This window comes from Tauraco erythrolophus, chromosome 8 (assembly GCF_009769465.1).
Source record: "Tauraco erythrolophus isolate bTauEry1 chromosome 8, bTauEry1.pri, whole genome shotgun sequence".
NCBI classification, from domain to species: Eukaryota; Metazoa; Chordata; class Aves; order Musophagiformes; family Musophagidae; genus Tauraco; species Tauraco erythrolophus.
The window spans coordinates 4,883,370-4,903,285 of record NC_141472.1 but is presented as its reverse complement, the minus strand read 5'-3'; the positions used below and the strand labels follow the sequence as shown (position 1 = coordinate 4,903,285).

At 45.9% G+C, this 19,916-nt stretch overlaps 1 protein-coding gene across 1 annotated transcript in view; it reads left to right on the top strand.

The window, feature by feature from the left end:
- Window positions 1–7,318: 7,318 nt before the first annotated feature.
- The window catches only part of AGAP1 (ArfGAP with GTPase domain, ankyrin repeat and PH domain 1), a 303,223-nt gene continuing 290,625 nt past the window's right edge, over window positions 7,319–19,916 (top strand). The window contains 2 exon segments of the mRNA XM_086615366.1: window positions 7,319–8,327; window positions 8,330–8,437. Coding sequence (XP_086471492.1) covers window positions 7,319–8,327; window positions 8,330–8,437 — 1,117 coding nt within the window.

Here is a 19,916-nt window from a genome sequence, read left to right as displayed (position 1 = left end):
CTGAAATGCTGTGGTACAGCAGAGCACAAAATGGGGACGGTTTTAATATTGGCCATTCCATACCACAGGCTTTGGGGGAATGACAGAATTGTAAACCCAGTTAATTGTGCCACCTTCACTGCACAGATTTACCCCTGTGAAGGTTCACTGTATAGCTGGCAGGACAAGGGTACTGCATGCTTCGGTGTCGTACCTTAAAGTATTAATGAAGGAAAAAAATGTAGTTTTACAGTTCATTTTATTTTTGCCTGCTCTCCTGCTTCAACTAAGTTCTATAGCAGCAAAAGGCTGCGCCTCTTGTCAGATGACATGATCTAAAAAAAACCCCTTTACTTAAAATGAGAAGATCAATTAATTCTCTGGATGTGTGTTTGTTTAGTGAAAAGATAACTTAGGACTATGCTATTTTATTCAGTAGAAATCCAGCTGCAGTCAGGTGTTTTGTTTTGTTTTTAAATTAAGAGAAGCAGATGGATAGGCAAAATATATTAATTGTAATGCCTCCAGCAGCTTGAGGGCAGAAATAGGAAGGATGATCTTAGTCGTGCAGAAAAACTGAAGACTTTTTGTGCTTTTCCTCTTTTAAAAAATGTCTTCTGTTCTTAAGTAAATTGCAGTGATGAAATCTGCCACATTTGGGCATCAGGAATTATATGCAACTTGGAATCTGCTTGAAGCTGTCCAATAAGAGAATTTTTAAAAACAATATCTCTAGCATGTATTATGGTAAAAAAAGATCATAATGGATTTAACTGTTTTTTCCCTGTTTCCCCTTTGCTCATCTTTAATGAATGGGTATGAGTCAAAGGTATTTCATTATTGCATTAATATTATAAAAGAATATATTCTCATGAAGCGTGAGCTTTTTAGGAAGTACATAATAGGTATAATCTATGAAAGGAAGTGAAAGGAAGTAGTAAAACCTAAGCTTAGAAATTAGAAGGAAAAGTATTGTAGACTGTATTATCCAAATGGCGTAATAGCCTTGGCAATAAGAGACATCACCTTCCTGGAGCAGCGATGCCAACCTTTTTGCAAGTACCCTGAGCTGCTGCGAGGAGCCGCTGTGGCAGTTGGCAGGGTTTCCGTTTAGATGCCAAGACCTTTGCCTAAGAACAGCTGTGGCTTTCCAGGAGTGCTTCTTACGTGTACCGAAGAGCTTCTGTGATGCTGTGGGTTCATTCCATATTGGCTTTTCTCGAAGCAGTTAACCAGGTGAGGCTGATGTCTGGTATCCTCTGATTCCCCAATGGATGGGAGGCATATTTAAGTCTTACAGGCTTTGAATGGGCTTGCTGCAACCTCATTTTCCCTTACAGACGTGCAAACGTTTTGTTTTTCTCCTGGTGAGAGAAAGACAAATGATTGAGTTGCATTTTTATTACGCATCCCCTCACCCTTATTCCCTTTCCTGCTCAGCATCCAGTGTTTTTTTGGACAGCAATGTGATTTCTTTGTGCTGTGACAGTAAGATCATTATTGATAGCAAACGCTGACTTCTGGCTGGTAGCTCCTACTCTCTGTATTGTTGTGAGATGTCTCTGTTCCTCGTCTTAGTGAAGAATTGCCTACAGTGAATTGAGGCCTGCTTTAATGGACAAGTGCATAGTGACAGAAGAACACAGATCAGTGGCTTAATGCAAACCCTGTGGCTTGAGAGAGACCTCGAGTTTGGTCTCTGTATTGCTGGTACCCTCCAGCACAATGTTGTTCTCGTCCAGATGCCTTCTCTTGTTTCCTCGTTGAACGCTGATCTGTAATGACAAACAGCGGATGGAGCACAGTATCTCTAGAAGAGAAAAGCGAAATCGCATCTGAATTACTCCAGGAATTGTTCAGGTGACCTAATTTCGTCTTGCACAATCAATTTGTTAAAGGAACGACTACTTGGAATGATACTGTGTGTCTGGAGTTTAACCTGCAGTATGCAAAACCATAAAATTTAGGTCTGCTTTCCTTTAAAAAAAAAAAAACAAACAAAAATTAAAACAGAGCAGTGAAGACTTGAATGACTAGGAGTTGCCCAACAAAAAGCAAAACACAGGCATGTAAACAAGCAGCATCACAAGGGTTGTGCACCCCTAAAGCTTTCAGCAAAACAGACCAAGCTGTCAAAGCACTCAGGGTTGAAATTTTACAACTCAGATGCTACAGATGTACATGAGGCGTGTGTTCCTCCAAGCCTGGGCTTTCACATTTGAATGGTGCTTGTGTTGGATCCGCGAGCGGAATGTAAAATTCTTGTAAGGAGTAAAGAATTATTCGAGAGTTCTTGGGAAAAGAGAAAAAGCAAAGCTGATTTTACATCGCTTTTAACCATTTAAGAATTCTTTGCTTTGTCAAGGCAGTAACAGTAGTTACTTACAGTGGACTTGCTTGGTAGTTGTTGGAGAGCAGTAAAGCTGCTTCTCCCAGCGTGGTGGTTCGCGTTCCACTGCCAGTGCTGCATGCTGGTGACCCCGTTGCGAAACTCTACTCAACTCAAGAATATAATTTAGACTGGGAAGCAATGAATGCTGTATTCACGGGGCTCCCTTTGCACTTTTCCTGATCATTTTAGGGTTTTTGCCTTTTTTTTTTAATCTGGAGGATTTAATTTCTTGGCTTCCTTTTAGCAGTGCACAGTGTCTCACTACAGATGCAGCTGGTACAGCATTTTTAAAGTAAAGCAGGTTGCACAGGGCAGAAGTCCACATGAAGATTGCTTGAAGCATTTTAAAGATCTACTCGAGACACTTGTGTTACCGTGTTTCACCATGTTGATTAAAACAAGTGATTGAGTTCTGTTGTTGAAAACTGAGACTACAATTTATAGTAGAGTGCTTTTTTCGTGTGGAATATTGATGCATTTCAAGCCATCAGGCTGGGTTTTGCTAGTTTGTTGGCCATGTTGTGAGATGAGCCAACTTCCTGTGTGAAAAATCAAAACATTATATTCCACATATTCAAAAGGCTTTACGTTGCCTCCGGGGGTGCACTGGGGTTTGGTTTTGTGGCTGATGAAGATCCTCAAAGTAGCGTAGATAGGCTTGACCTCAGCAGTAGAACAAAAAGTGGCAAACGCAACCCTTTAATGGCTATGTTAAATGATGGATTTACATGGTACTGCTTTTTAGTGAGAATATCTTAGAATCATAGAATGGTTTGGGTTGCAAGGAACCTCAAAGATCATCTAGTTCCAACCCCCCTGCCATGGGCAGAGACACCCTCCAGTACACCAGGTTGCCCAAAGCCTCATCCAACCTGGCCTTGAACAGTTCCAGGGATAGAGCAGTCAAAACTTCTCTGGGCAACCTGTTTCAGTGCCTCACCAGCCTCTGAGTGAAAAATTTCTTCCTTAAATCTAATCTAAATCTGATTAGATATATCTTGGAGGGACAATGACAAGCAAACAAACGCCAAGCAACATCAAGCAAAATACTTCGGAGGTATTTCATGTACTTGGCAGAAGGTGGTGTAGTTGTTTGCGGTTTTTGGGTTAGGTGGGACAAACAAGGGCTATATTACTCTTGTGTCATCAGGCCCTGCTGCTGAAGCCCCATATTTGTTGTGCTCTCTGCTCTCAGCTGCCTGCAGAATAAAAGGTAACCGGGAGCTGCTGCCGAGGGCCCTTCAGGACGCAAGGCGTAGGCTTAGAGCCAAATGAGTTGTTTGGGTTGGCTGCTGTGACTTCTGGCTGCTCTTGTCCCAGGGCCTGAGGGACTTCTCCTGTTCTGGGACCGGATCTGTGCTAATTGCATGACGGGACGAGTGGTAGGGCTGGAGGGAAGGCGCTGCTGCTGCTGCTGGAGCAGCTTGGACCTCAGCCTGATGGAGGTGGGCACAGTGAGGCAATGCTGCTTCAGAATCCCTGAGTTAAGGTGTACCATAGACCTTCAGGGTAATTTTGGAGCTCTTACAGAATATTAAACACAATGTCCCTTATTCTGTGAATTACGCCCCTGCTCCAAGATACCTGATATCGTATTGCCAACTGATGGCAAACTTCTTAAAGCTGGAGGAGTTTCTCAGTCTGGTGGCAAAGAGAGATGACAGGACGTGCAGGTGATGCTCTCTTGGACAGCCAGCAAGGTCAGTTGCCTTCCAAGAAGCCTTACAAGAAGTTGCAGGGTGGTAAATTGTGATGAGTACTCGTTTCGAACAGCAGAGCGACCTCCCAGTACGACTTAGTACCTCTAGAAGAGCTGTTGCAGCACCCCGAACCGATGGTCGATGCAAATATTTCCACCAGCGGTGTGACGGGAGCACGGGGACCGGAGCACGGGCTCCGGGGACCGGCCCCCAGCGCTGCCCGGCGCGGCGCGCCCCGCCGCCGGGGAGGGATGCGAGGGAGCCGGGACGGGGGCGGGGGGGATGCTCCGGAGAGGGTTGAAGGAATGTGCCGGCTATTTGTCTGCGTTTAGAAGTGGTTCCTCTGAAGGGGTCTGTCATCCCGGGAGGATGAAAAATGGTCGATTCCAGCCCCGGTAAGGAGCCTGTTTTCCTGGAGCGGCGCGCTGGAAAGTGCGGCCCGGATTTGGCTGGAGGATGCGATCGGCAAGTCGTAAACGTCAGTGCGCTGCACTGCTGGTTTAAAGTGTTTGGCGTTTAGTAAAGTGTGTATCTGTTTTATTATTATTATTCCTGTATGTCTCATCACACATACTTTTTCGTAACAGTTTCTGTTCCTTCCTTCCCCTTTTGAAATGGCCTTTTGGATGTCAGAGAAATGGAAAAATCTACTACTGTTCTATGGTGAATGAGCGTTTAGAAGGAACTGGAAACTGTTTTCAGGCTGTGGTCGAGTGTGAGCTTGTGTTGGGTTGTTCTTGACGCTTTTGCTCTACGACTGCGATTGCAGCTGCTCCCGGTCAGGTATCTGCTGAAGATACGTGCACACGTTTTGTTCTGTGATGAATAGAGCCAAGATGAATAATGAACGTTAATTATTCAGGGTTAGAGACAACAGCATCTGTCAGATCTGGAGGAGTGAGTTAAATCAGCAATTCGGTGTGTTCCAAGTGGTAATCGATCTGCCGTGTGTGTTGCAGGGTCCCAGTGTCATCAATAAACTAACGTGTGTAATAGCTGTATCCCAGAGCATCCTATATCCTTGGGTGCATCCGAGTGAGAACACAGCCTCCCACCTGGAAATGCCCCCGAGGGCTGGTCCTGCCCAGCTCATACCAGGTGTGTCTCCTGGTCTGGGACCATGGAACTCACCTGGGGAGGCCCCATGTAGCTTTTGTCTAATCTGCTCTCTTCTGTCTGATTATTTTGAAGCCATCCTGGGATTGAATTGCGCTGACAGCTCTGGGGTTCTCTTCTGTTTGAGTTATATTTTTACTTCTCTTCTTTTTTCACACGTTTACTGGGTTTGAACCTTACTGGCCTTGGTGAAAGATGTTTGATTGTAGACTTGGAAGGGATGTACAAGGTAGTTTTTAAAGCTTGACTTTTAAAAGCATATTATACATGAGACTTAGAAACCTCATTCCCAATATTGTTTCATTTCTGGTGTCTGTCACCATGGCTCACTAATGACTTTTTCTAAATGCAGGCATCTGTTGGTTGTGAATTTCTTCAGTGTCCCTGATCTGGACTGCTTGAGAATTGGCAAGCTGGGTGTGAAAGGAGTCTCCCAGCTCTGTAGCAGAGCCAGGTTCTGTTGAAACTAATGATTGTGAAGGGTATAGTATGGCAGTTTTTGGCATGACTAACCAAAGTTAGTACAGTTGATGCGGCTTTTTAATTATGCTAGGTGTTATAGAATCATAGAATCACAGAATGGTTCGGGTTGGAAGGGACCTCAAAGATCATTCAGTTCCAACCCCTTTGCCATGGGCAGGGACACCCTCCACTACACCAGGTTGCTCAAAGCCTCATCCAACCTGGCCTTGAACACTTCCTAGGATGGGGCAGCCACAGCTTCTCTGGGCAACCTGTTCCAGTGCCTCACCACCCTCAGAGGGAAGAATTTCTTCCTTCTGTCTAATTGAAATCTCCCCTTTTTCTGTTTAAAGCTATTACCCCATGTCCTATCACTACATACCCTTGTGAAAAGTCCCTCTCCAGCTTTCCTGTAGCCCCTGACTGTTATGGCTAACAAACATTTACTAAGGATAGTCACAGTTGTCAGAGAAGAAAAATAAATCGATTCTGGATAATTTTGACTCTTCGTTGTCAGGAAGGTGATGTTGCTCTCGATACACCCTGCATCCAAGATGTTGGGATGTGCAACAGATTGAGCTCAGGTGGGGTCTAAGTCTTGCTCAGAGTCTGTGGGCAAGGCTCGCCTTGCCCGTGCGTGTGCCTGGATAAATCCTGGGACCGTTGGCCGAGAAGCGTCAGGTGTAGCTACATCTCTCCCCTTCAGAGGGTAGATCTGGAAGAGGGAAAACAAGCGGTGCGTGGAAGACTGCCCTTCCTCCCGGCTGAGTCCTCCGCCGCCTCCCTTTGCCTGTGCATCGTGCCGCGCCGCTTTCCTCCCGCTCCTGGGCGGGCGGGATTCCATTCCGGCGCTTGGGATGGCCCCGGCTGCCGCGGCCGAGCGCTGCCCGCCCGCCCGCCCCGGCGCTGCGCCGCTCCGCGCCGCTCCGCACCGCGCTGCCCGCCCAGGGGCGTGCGCCTCGGGGCCGGGCGCTCCCGCACCCGCCGCGCCTGGGAACCGCGGCGTTTTCGTTTCCGAACGGGCCCCCTTCCAGCCCAACCGCGGCAGCCTCTCTCCTGAAGACGGATTTTAATCGGATTTACCCGGCGGAGGGGAAAGAAAAAAAAAAAAAAGAAAAAGAAAAAAAAAAAAGGACGCAAGATTCGCAACCGTGCAGCCTTGCTGTAAACAATGAAACTGGAGGCTGCTGCTGCTCTAATCCCTTGAACACCGGACCGTGCTTCTTCCGCCAGCAGTGCTGCATTTTGGGATCCGCAGGAGGATGCATGCGGTTGCTGCATGGATTTAACTCGTCCCTCGGTATCTCTTCGGCGGGAGCCGGGAGGGCTGGATGGCGCTTCCATGGACGGCGTCCGCCGGCGGGCAGCGATGCCGGAGCGGAGCTGCTGCCGCTGAAGCGGGGGCTGCCTAACCCCGCCGCGGTGTGCAGCGGAGCGACCCCCCGAGCGGGGTGTGACACGGACGGATTCTTTATTTATTTATTTTATTCCTTTTTTTTTTTTTTTCCTCCTTCCTTTTAATTGGGTTGCAGTGGTTTGTGGTTCTGCATTTCTCTTCCCCGTTCCAGAACCCCGTATCTCTCCCGCATCTCCATCTCCGGCGGCGGGCACGCCGTGATGCCCGGGCTGGATGCTGCTGCCTGAAGGGAGGAGAGCAGCGGGGGGAGACATGTATCTTCTGGACAGCAACGAGCCGCCGGCCGCCGCCTCCTCCTCTCCGGAGAGGATGCAGCGGGGGACGCCCCAGAGGAAAACCGTCTACCGCATCTCCGTGACCATGGTGAAGAAGGAGCTGCTGGGGCCGGAGAGCGGCCATCCCGGCCCGGAGCTGCCCCGCCGCGGGCGGCGTGGGGGGAGCCGGGCGCCGGGCTCCTCCAGCCTCACCCGGGCCGGGCTGCTGCTGGTGGAGGAGGAGGAGGGCGAGGAGGAAGGCGAGGAGCGGGACCGAGTCCCCAGCCCCTGCGGCTTCCGCAACTTCAGGACCCTGAGCACCGGGCAGCTGGAGCTGGGCCGCCTCAAGGTGCCGCGGAGAGCGGGGCCGCCCTTCCCCGCCGAGCTCTCCCTCGGGGGGCCGCGGGGCAGCCCTTCCCCGGAGGGGAACGGCGGGGAGCCCCCGGCCGCCTGTGGCGGGGCTGAAGCAGCCGCCGCCTCCCCCGCGGAGGAGGAAGCGGGGCCGGGGAGCCGCGGGCCGCCGTCAAGCCGCCCGGGCGAGGCCGGGGAGCGGGGGCAGAGCCCCTGGCGGCAACCGGGCCTGCTGCGGCGGAGCTTCAGCTTCAGGCACTGGAGCGGCGGCGGGGAGCTGCCGCGGGCGCTGGGCCGGGTGCGGCGGCACAGCAGCTCCGGCTGCCTCCCCGGGCCGCCGCCGAGCCAGGGGCCCGGGCCGCCCGACTCGCCGCCCGCCGCCGCCGCCGCCATCGTGCCCCCCGAGAAGCGCAACACGCTGGATGTGGGCGAGGTGCTGAGCCAGGCGGACCCGCTCTCCCAGCTGGAGCGCTGGGAGCGGAGCAAGAGCAAGAACCGGACTCTGGATAACAGCGACCTGCAGCGGCTCTCCGAGCGGCTGGGGCGGGAGGGCCCCGCCGCCGCCGCCGCCCCCGAGCACCGGCTGCTGCGCTTCTTCAGCGGCATCTTCGCCCGCAAGGACGGCACCGCCGCCCTCTTCGGCAGCCCCCACGGGCGGTCCCCCGCAGCAGCTTCTCCAGGTCCAGGGCTTATTTTAGCAGCCTCAGGAGAGCCACCGTGGACATGCAGTCTAGCTCCGAGAGCATCAACGGGTCCCCTCACAAAGGTGCCGTTCCTTGTCTCGTCTGGGGGGGGGGGAGGGTGTTTGCTGCAAAGCTCTGTGTCGGTGGGGTGAGACGGAGCTGCACTGGGGTACGTGGTGGTCGCATGCAGTGGTGGATATGGTGTGGTTTTAGGCGTGTGTGATAGTGCTTTCTTCTCAGGTGCATCGCCTGACAGCTCCCATGAGGGCAGGTGGGGCTGTGTGCCTCCTGAACCAAAAGCTCTCTCTGGGTTGATGGATTGTGTGTTCTGGGACAGCTGAGTGAGGCAAGTGTAGCTCGTTTAATTATGGAGTGGGAACTGAACTCCAGTGTTGCTGTATGTAGGTCAGTGGGTGGCCCAGTGCTGCACGACACTGGGACTTTCCCCTTTTGGAAAGACTTTTGTAATCCTGAAGACGGGTTCTGGTGGTCAGAAACGTGCCTGCTCGCATTGCAGGAGTAGGTGGATACTGACATAACTGTAGAGTAAATCCTAAACCTCTTTTATATCAAAAAAATGATTCTTGAGTTTTTGATGTGTTTTAAAAACAGCACAAACTCCGAAGCTGTGCTCCTTAAGTTATGTAATATATCTGTGTACAAATCTTTAACTAGCTCAAGTATTAATGTTAGATGGAAATCAGACTGGGAATTCCAGGGTTCATGAATCCCTAGGATGCAAGAAAAATGTGAAATCCCACCTTAAATGTGAAAATCCCACCGTACTGTGGGATGGAAGTCACAAGCTGACTAGCTGCTCTCTGCAAGGATCACAGTATCGCTGACTGGGACACCAGTTAAACCAGAAATGCTGGTTGTGGAGCTTCGTTGTCAGACAGCCTCCCTTCTTCCTAGCTGTGCTTTTCAAACCTCTAATAGCTTTCTGTGATGGAACATTTAACTAGTAATTAAAGTAGCCTTTGAGCACTAAGTGCTTATCAAAGTAGCAAATGATTTGTAAGTTGCTGCTTTCTTAAAAATGCCCTGTTCCATTAGAAAGATTAAGCTTTTTGTAAGGCACAGGTGCAGCAGAGGATGTTGTAGAATTGGGCCGGGGTGGTTTATTGCCGGGAAGCAATAACAGGAGAGGCTTCGTTGTGCTACCAGCCCGTTGCTGATCCAGAAGACCTGCTGTGAGTGGAGTATGCCCAGAGTTTGAGGCACAAGGAGCAAAGCCAAATATTTAGACCTAGTAACTGCGGACTGTAATATTTTATTGATGTAGAGGCATTCATGTGGGCTTATAAGAATCTTGGCGGAAATTGTGGTCTGACCTTGGTTAAAGTTTGAGGTAACCACAACAGAGAGTTACTTCATACAACTATTTATGCCTGTCCTGTGCCAATATGCTTAAACTGTGACTCTGTTTTAACAGCGTACAGTCGCGTACAGGGAGCACAGTCCTTTCAGACTGGGATAAGTTGAAGATTTGAGTTAATCAGTAACCATTGCTACGCAGCCTTAAGATGTTCCGGAGAGGATTTTTTTCCCCTGTACGGGCTAGTATCAAACTTATCTGGTGAAAGTAAGCTTCGAGGCTTGATTTCCAGAAAATGCATCCTGGGACCAGCGATGTGGTTACAGGTTGGTAGTGGTGTCGCTGGCTCACTTGACGGGTTAGCAGGTCCGACGTGCTCTGCCGCTTCCTCCTTTTTGTCCAGAGAAGTGCAGTTAAGGCTTTTGCTATCGAAGAAGCCTGTGCACAGTTTCAGCTGTTCTTTATTGGTGTCCTCCAGAAAGCTAAGTTTAAACTAATTTGTCTTTAATTTATCCTATTATTTCTTAGTAAGAAGAGCCTAATGAGATATTGTATATATTTTAGTATTTTAATATTGGCATGAGCTGCTATTCAGCCAAGACTTGTCTTTTGCTTCTTTTAGTTGATGTGAGATTGGTATGCCCTTGATAGTCTTGTGCCTAGATTTTAGAGTAATGATGGAGACAGGTCGAATCTTAATTTTAATGTTGTGTTTTGTTTTCCCTCCCTGTGTAACCAGTTGCAAAAAGTAGCTTTATTACTTGAAACTTCCCTTGTGATGGTGTTATTTTCTGTGTTTGGTGCCGTGCATGAGTTACTTGACTTTGTACTGCCTATACAAGGTCTCTCGAGAAAGTAGAAGTGTTAAATGCCGTACTTGTTGGCATTTGCAACTTTAAATAATCACCCAGATGTCACAATGTCTTGAAAAACTATTCCTGTAGCTACTGTAGTCAGGTGAGATACTTTTGAACAAGCTGAAGTTACAGAATTTTTAAAACAAAAGAGAAGAGAATATTTAAATCTACATGTTTTTGATATTGCTGTTACTTAGACTGTGAAGTGGGTGAAGATTGATTTAGGGCAGGAATTACTCTTCATACTGTCAGTAAACCGTCTTTGAGCATCAAGCATTTTCCTTTCCTACTTGCAAACCCCATTTGCTGTGGTGTTGTTGGTCTCCAGTCCCATGCCAGCAAACATTTCCAAAACCTTTGCAACGGAGAGGCAGGAGACTCAAACACCTAATTCTCAGCTAAGATCCAGGTCACTTGAGTGTTGATCGAATTTCCTACAAGTGAACTTTTAAAAGAGGAAAAGCTGAAGATGCAGATGCAGATGCAGATGGAGAAGGTGAAGTGGCCTCTCTGCCAGCTGGACTAGTGCCGTTCTTTTGGATATGGTTCATGGTCTCCACTTCTGTGAGGATTGAGGCTGTGGAGACGATGTTAGCAAGCTTTCTTCTTCACAGTAAGCTTTGTGTTAAGAATATGTAAGTGGTTTTGTCCATTTTTAAATAATCATCATACAGTAGGCTAAACCTCTACCAGTGCTGCTGTTCTACTATTGGAATATTTTTCCATCTAAATATCAAATGAATACTTCTGGAGTTCACTTGTGCCTGATTTTGATAGACTTATACCATGGTATTCAATCTGTAAATTCATTTATTGGAAGCAAGAAAACTTCTCACATGTTCACCACCACTACCTCCAGAGGAAAAAAAAAGAAAAAGAAAAAAAAAAAGAGAAACTTCCATAAACTTCTAGTCAGAAGCAAGAAAATCTATTTTTGCCTTAAAACTTTTTTAGGAGAACTTGTCAAGGGAAACGTTCCTCATCTAAACTTCTTTCCCCTTGAAGTCTTCATGATCTTTTCATAATGAGAGGAACTCTTGCTGCTCTGGAGGAACAGGATGGCTCTGGGGCAGTGGGCTTTTAAAACAGCAGTTTCTTTTTCTGTGTTTCTCACTCGTTGCTTTTGTTTTGAGATAACTTTGTTTGAATAACCCCTCTTTAGGATATATTAAGCAGATTTGTGAATCAAAATTATAGGCTATCAAAAGGAGTATCGTTATAATATGATCAACTGCTCTTTTGAGGTTTTTCCCCCTGAGGTTTTAGTTAGTTTTAAGCTCTTATCTCAAATTCTCTGCAGTTTATAGCCATGGGAAGTAGAAGGAAGCTGACGAATGATCTCTGTTGGAGACCCCTCGTCTTTGCTTGCAAGGCTTCGCTTGAGATAATGCCTGTTACTTCTGTGTCATCTCTTGCTTGCTGCCTTGGTGTGGTCGCTGCTCTTCTGTGCTGCTGGCTTTTCCAGCAGCAGCCCAGTAAACTCGTACGGGTGAGCAGGCAAAGCTTTGGAGCACAGAAAATTTGGGCAATATGATGTGAATGTGTTGGAACTGGTCCCGCATAGTTCCCCATCTTGTAGCTGCAGGTTTTTGGTGATGTGCTGGTATAAGTGTGTTTCAGCACTGGGGAATCCTCTTCTGTAACGGGCTAGAAAGTCTTCTAGGGCTTGTCTTCTAGCTGGTTCAGTTATTGTGAGTGTTTTCTAGACATTGTTGCAAAAATAAAATCTAGCAGATAAATCAATTGCAGTTGGGATTAAGCATTGTCAAGCATTGTCTAAGAGGTTTTTTTGTTATTATTTATTGGGTAGGTCTTGTGTCAAGCCAAATGAATGCCAGCTGCGCTGATACAGCCAGATGATTAAGAACTGAACTGGTATTAAGGTCACTGACTGAATTAGAGAATGAGATGGATTAGTGTTTGCACAATATTGAAGTGTATGCCAGATGCTAGCGGTCATAGTCTTTGTTTTTCTGCTAAAATCGAAAAGAAACGTGAAATTTTAGTGTTGCTCTGTATTAACTCGACAGTTGAATGCCCAATGGCAGTAATGGGTAACTTTCTTGGGACACATCACTGATACTTCTGTGGAAGTGTTGTGCAAGCATTCATCTCCGTTCCCTCACAAACCAAGCTCTGTGTATTAAATGAGCATAATTCTTGTTCTGCCTGTTGCTTGCTTTACTGCTGTAGGTAAAGATGTCGTGTTGATGTAAGGAAGCTCACAAAGATAACCAAAACACAATTCACCGAAGGAAAAGAGACATTTAAAACAGGATATTCTTGTTCCTTTCCTCCTAATTACTTGTCCTTTTGAGGATGCTCAGTGTGACGAGGAGGATACGGTTACTCTGGAACTGTTTCCTAATCCTGGTGAGTCTTAGAGTTAATGATGGAGCGTGTGGTTTTTCAGAAGTGGAGTTTGTACGTGGAGTAGCGTGTGAGCTCGTTTCTGAGACTGAAGGAAGGGTTTAAGTTGCTCATAGTTACTACAAAGAGAGGAGAACTTGCAAGTTTGCTGCTTCAGCCATTACTTTACTGGATGCCGTGGCTGTTTCACACGAGGAAATGGAATCACTTGTCCCAGATGCTGAGCCCTTACTCTCGTAAGTAGTTAAGCAGCCAGAACTTCCAACTGCTTTGTTTGACAAAATATAGTTTCAAAGCAGTATGTCACATGCTACGCAGCATAAACTCGGTAGTAGTGTTGCTTTCAGATCTTGGATTCGTAGATCACCCCTGAAGAATCACTGGGACGTGTTTTGAAGGAGCAGTTTGGCTCTTTTCTGCAGAGCAGAGCTAATTTTGATACCACTAATTTTGACCACCGGTAGTTTCATACTGGTTGCCGAAGGCCAGCTGTCCAGTTACCAGATGATATGTGTAAGATGATAGCTGAAATGGCATGTAACTCTTGTTTTCTTTGGCATGGTTATAACCTTAGAAATGGATATTTGAATATTCCTTTTGAATTCCTGCATGTTCGTTTTTCACTTTGAGCTGCACAGGGTTAAAAAAAACGAGTCATCCATGCAGACTATTAATGTAATAGTGTTGCTTTTGATAATTGGTGTTAGGATTTCCCCTAGGCAACTGCAGTAAACACACAGGGAAAGGCGTTTTCTGCCAAAAAACACAGAATGGGCTTTTTCATGTGTGAGGAACAAGAAACGTCAGTATATTGAACTTGAGAAACTATCATCTATTCTGTTCATGAAAAACATCCAACGTAAAGCTATTATCTTGATGGGAGTTGAAAATAGGGCGTTTGATTTTGATGTTTCAGGCTGGTGTGTAATGACAGTGTTCGACAAACACTTCTGCTGTATTGACAAAATAGAACCAAATGTTTTCTTGCAACGAAACAGGCGGCAAATACCATCGAGATAATAAGCATGCAGTGCAATGTAGCTTCCTACAATATTTTTTTACTGGTGACAGAAGACATTAATAAGACTTAAATGGTGGGCCTTGTTAATTATTGAGGTTTTCTTTTGGGATAAGGTGACAAGCAAGGCAGAGAGACCTGGCTTCCCATGCTGCAGCTGTTGTTCTTCAGGAACAGCCATGTGTGGAATGGGCAGGGACTGGGGGCAGCAGGCTTGTCATGAGAGTTGGCTTTTGCGTTGGTTAATAGTCTTGAAAGTCTTCATCAGTCTAATGTGAAGGAGTATTTGTGGAGTGGGTTCACTTAAGTTAACGCTGAGCTTCATGGATAGTACTTGTTTTCGTATGTTTTTGCCTCCTTTCTCTGAGGTTGCACAGACGAAGATGTAAAGGTCACTTGTCTGAAGTTACAACGCAGAGTAAATAAGTGTATGAAGACATTACAGAAAGATCTGGATGAGGAACCCCCCAAGGATCTGGCCGTAATGTCAGATGCAGTAGTTGTGATTTATGAGGTAGACACATCTGTGTTTCCTGGTTGTAAATATTCCACTTGGGTGGTATATTTGGTATACAAAATTATATCTAATTGATAAGGGAGACGTTATTTGGACGTTACCTGAGACTCATTCTTTGTAACCTTATTTTCCCTGGCTTATAGATAGAACTATTAAATATAAAAAATTCGACAATGCCAGTTCTAGTTACATCAAACAAGACTATTTTTACATGAATTGATGATGTGTCTCAACTCCTCAGCTCATTGAAGTTAATTTCAGCCTTAGAGGTACTTATTAAGAAACAATGTGGAAGATTCTTGGAAAGATCCTAGTGTTAGCAAAGGGTTCTTGTTCTTCACGGTGCCTAAAATGCAGTGCGGTTCGAATGCCTGTGAGCTTCCATTTTGTGAATGAAGCCCCAGAGCAGATCTTTCCTGCTTGGTAGCATTAGATGCTGATTTTTTTTTTTTTTTTTTTTTTTTTTTTTTTTTCAACTCAGTCTTGAAGGGGACCTCAAATACTGTGCTGACTGCTGCCAGCTTCTGGCACTTCCAAGTTATTTATAATACCTCTTTATTTGTTTGCATGTATTTGTCAGTCGGCTTGTCTGGTGCGTTTGATAGAGAATCTGGATTCCTAAAAATACTGCTTTGCTTGTGTTGGACTTAATGCATCTATATGTATACATGTGTGGGTTTTGAGATGAGGATTCTGTAACAGTGATGCAATTTTTATCCTCTTATTCCCATGCAAACAGTCACTTCATGGCAGTGCTTGTGTATTGAATGTGAGGGAAAACTACTTTAAAAAGTGGGTGCTGAACCACAAAGTGCAGTAGTGTTTGTGATTGTGTTCGTAAGGATGTGTGATGCATCTGTCAAGATGCACAGGCTCCTTTCCATGGGTGCATGCGTTATTCGGCTCTTTAGACCACGACGTTTGGTCTTTGTCTTGCTGGGAAATTTATGAGTTACTTGCTGTCAAGTGGCAATTCTTTGTTTAAACTGAACCCTAAAAAATCAGTGGCTGTTATCGCAACTAGTGCTCCTATTTTGGAGCATTCTTGCAGAGATGATGCTCTCCCTGTAGCTCCTGAAAACCAAAGCTGCCTTCGGGATGAACATCAGAATGACATACCACCTGAAACATCTCCTGGTCTTCCAGAGGTGTTATTGCATTTGTGTCAGGGATAGACTGCCTGGGAGACTGGGATGTTGACCTAACTGTTCCTTGAGCAACATCCTAAATCAGAAGCCCTCCTGTTCAGGGATACAGAAATATTTATGTTGGCAAGGCAACAGCTTTTCTGTCTAAATCTCTGCGTCCTGCAGGGGGGAAAAAAAAAAATCTGTGCTCATGGAAAATGCAGGGTTTAACTTTTCTGTAGTTTTAATTATTAAAGCTGTTAAAATTGAATGTGCGTTGCTCTTCACAGCTTTCAGGGGATTGTACTCAGGACTTGGAGAAAAATGTGATTTTTTTTTTTTTTTTTTTTCCCCCCTAACCTGACTTGAGTTGAAATCATCACCTGTTTTGCCACATCCTCAGCAGCAGACTGTTGGTTTCAGGCTGCTCTTCCTCACAGACCAGTAGGGCAGATCTTTACTGGCTGTCGCTGGTTTCCCTTTCGCTGTGTATATCCTCTTGTCCCCTCCTCTTCGGCTGTCCTGTGTCTCCGTTAAAGTACATTGTTATAATTCCCGTTTTAAAGTTTAGTTCTTAATTTACTTCTAATTCCCTTGCTGGTCCTTCCTCTGTAGAGATCATTGTTGCCAGTCTCCCTAAACTTGTGAAGCCCTAAGTGTTATCTCTTTAGAAAAAAAACTAAATGCAAGTAACTTTTACCAGCCAATCTGTGACTTAGCTCCCCGACTCCCATCTTCATTCCTCATTCCTTGAAGGTGAAGGTAGTGTTCTTCACTAAATAGCTAAAAAAAAAAAAATAAATCAAAGTTGTCTTATCTAGTGTCAATGCTCAGGTGAGAAACAAATCCATCTGTCTGTAATAATTTTCTTGTGGAGGGGCAGCAGGTTATTTTGCCTGTTTCTGGAGTTGGCTTCAGACTTTTGTGACTCCAGATGCTGGGCAATTAAAACCTCCTTATGAATGCTTTCCCTGTTGAAGAAGTTACTCTAACCTTGTGATTAGGGTCGATTTGAGGCTAAACTAAGCAACTACATTGATTTTTAAGCAGGTATGACTTTGTTGTCAGAGAACCTGCTAGGTGTGTGTAGTGTGCTTCATTACATACATGGTAAGCAGGTGTCGGTGGCGCCACGCAGAGCGAGTAGGGGTATGAGTGTGCCACCTTCTGTAGGTAAACCTTCCTTGAACTATTCATATAGCTTTGCTAGTCCTTCATCTTTGTATTTCTCATCTTAAAAAAGTCATACAGGTGGACTGGCAGTTCTGTAACCACAAGTGCCTGGTGCACGTTCTTAAAACTGAATGTCAACTGTTGAACGTCTGCTGCTGCTTCGTAAATGGAGGTTGCTCTTTGCTGTGGAAAGCTTTTGCTGAAGACAAAGGCAGGCCTTATTTTATTTAGGAGGTGTTCACGAGGCATTTGAAATTCTGCATCAAAAGTACTTGAAAGCTTGTGTCTGCTTTTGATCTCCAAGTTATAGGGTCGCTAGAAATGTGTTCAGGTTGCCCAGCTCCACTGCAGCTGTTTGGAGAAATGCAACTGCTCTGCTGTTAACGTTTGTTGGGTTTTTTCCTTCCCTCTATATGACAGCCTGCCTCTCCACCATCTGATGGTAGCTTTGTGCTGTAGGCAACATGCTGATGGTTTCTCATCATCTCCTCAAGTGAGAAACGAGCCTGGTGCTGTGGTGTTAGGTACTCACACCAATGCTCTGAGAAACTATGGACTTGATTCATAGTTTGGCACCCAGTAGTCCTGTTTTTCTGCCAAGCTGACTCAGTCAAGTGTGTTCCCAAGTAAAATTTTTTTCAAACTATTACTTCATGTCATTACTTCGCAGAAGTGACATCCATAATTTTTTGTTGTTGTTGTTTTTGTAAAGAGTGCTTGGTTCAACGTCCTCAGTATGCCTTGCACGTTGATTTCCAGTTTCCCAGTACAAAAGGTATCCTTGCTTGCTAAATTTATCAATGAAAAGTTTATTTTAATATGAGGAGGCTAATTTCTGTCCTCAGGAGAATGTGTTATTTTTTATTTTGTCTTGTTTTGGCGATGAAGTTCCTCAGATTTACAGCGTGGTATTGGGCAGGTGTGTGATATTCAAGAGTTAACGTGAGCAGCACAGTGCTAGAGAAGTTTTCGTTTCCATGCAGAGTTGTGCATGGCAGGATTGTTTGCCGAGTGTCAAGGGAAGAAGATAACGCTGAAGGACTTTTTTTCTGAAAAAGACCTTTTGAAAGCAGGGGCTAAAAGTCCACGGGAGTGAACGGCCTCTTTGAGCTCGTGTTCACAGTGTTGCTCCAGAGAGGGTGGTCTCTGCTCAGGTGTAACTCTGGTGGCCTCAACTCTTTGCACCCACCTTCCAGAAACCAGATCAGTAACGTATCTCATCGTTTTGGGTACGGGTGAGAAAGCAGATGCTCGGGAACGTGAGAAGCGGTCAGTTTTTGGTGCTGTTCGTGTGGTCTGTATTAGTGCAAGAAAACCATGCAACGAGGGAGCTGTCTTTCAACAAGGATGATGCTGGCTCTTCTCAATGCTTGACCCTTGGGGCTTTCTTGTTGATGGCAGGCACGGCCCGTAGTTCTCAAGGCGTGGGGTAACCTGGGCGTTAGCTGAATGCCATGGAATGTGAGCAATTCTGGATAAAATAACATTTATTCTTGTATTCAGTTTTAATCTCTTAAAAATATCTGAGCATGTCTTACGTCTAAGAAGTTCTTAGAGATTTTTAAGTTGGCTGAAAAGTCAATGCTTAGTGCAGATGACGGTGTTTGACATTATAATGTTGCTGTGAATGAAGAGATGAACTTCAGGTTCTGGGTTAGGTGGGGATGCGGCCGTCTGGGAGAGGACATGAAGTTCTCTGAAGAAACTCTTGGTTTTCAGCTTAGATATCTGCAAAGCTTCCTGGGTGACTCGAGGTGAAGTTGTTATGGTGTTGTTTGAGAATGATAGGCTATGAAAAGAGAAGGCTGAGATCAGATAAGTGAGATCCGTGTTTGGCACCTTGACTGTATACAAAAATGTGTAAGCAGGCTTGATTCTTGCTGTGTGTAGGTACCGTAGTCATGGAACTACTGTGAGTATGTTCAGCTCCATTGAAAACTTGGTTGTGGGAATCTTTCCCTTTTCTTGCCCCTTCTTATCTCGTGGCCTTGTGAACATAATGGGTGGGGAGCAAAAAGCAGAATCATGTAGTTGGTTTGCTTTACGTTCAGACTGAAGTGTTGCTGAGATGATTACCACCTGCTTTACCCCTCCAGGCAGGCACCTTGGGTTTGTGGAAGCTCTGCAGCAGCAGGGACTTACCTGTGCCTTCTGATTTCTGTGTGCAAGGGAATTACCTGCTAATGCAGTTGACCTCCAGCGCTTTGAACCGACTGTATTTTTAACCTGAAGCAGGGAGGAGACTTTTTGATAAGTAGAGGCTGATCACAGGGCACTGCAGTCATCTTAAGACTTGTTGTCAGTCAAAGTGCCATCTTCCTCCAGTGAACTGATCTGATACAATAGAAGAAAAGCATTTCGAGACAATCTCAAAGTCAAAATCTCAAAAAAAAAAAATAATAATTTAGTGTCGTAGAATCTGAATGTTTTTCAGTTCAGTCGTGACTGTAAGATAGAAGTAGATTGGCTGTTTGTGTGTAAAGATGCTCTAAGGCTGCAGAGTTTCCAGTTTGACAAGCAGTGTCGTTCCATTTAACTGGTTTAGATATCAGAGGTCCTGGACAGGCGTGCTGTTGTCATCTGCAAGGTGGTCGTGCTGCGTTGCCACATCCTCAGTTCTGTGTATTTCTGCCACGATTGCTAAGTTCCACTGTAGTGGTTAAACTTCACGTGGCGCCGAATTTCTTCTCCCTCTTAAATTATGAGCAAATACAAAGTGAAGGAGCTGATACCGAAGCTGGGCAGGCGTGGTGTGCAGCTGGCACTGCGTGGTAGGGGTCCTGCAGGCTGGCTCTGCCCAGGACACACCTGGAATTCCTATTCCCAACACCAGCCCTGGGCTCAAAGGTCAGGAGCGGTGGTGCCGGGTGGCAAGGGACAGCCAGAGCCCTGCTGCGGCTTTCTGGCTAAAGCAGTTTCTGAAAAGGGCTTTGAGGAGCCTGGACTATAACCAAGCGTGAATTAAAATAAAGAGACCTTTTTATTCGTTCTCTCAGTCTGTTTAAGAAGAGTTTATAACCCAAAAAACCTTGTTCTTGTAGCTCACCAGCAGAAACAAATCTTCTTGCCTGTAGGGACAGCAAGGATGAAAATACCACTTAGGATTTTTTCCAGAATCTTCCATGTAACTCTCAGCCAGGGTAGCACCAGTATTTTTATTATCTCCACTAGATGCTCTGTTT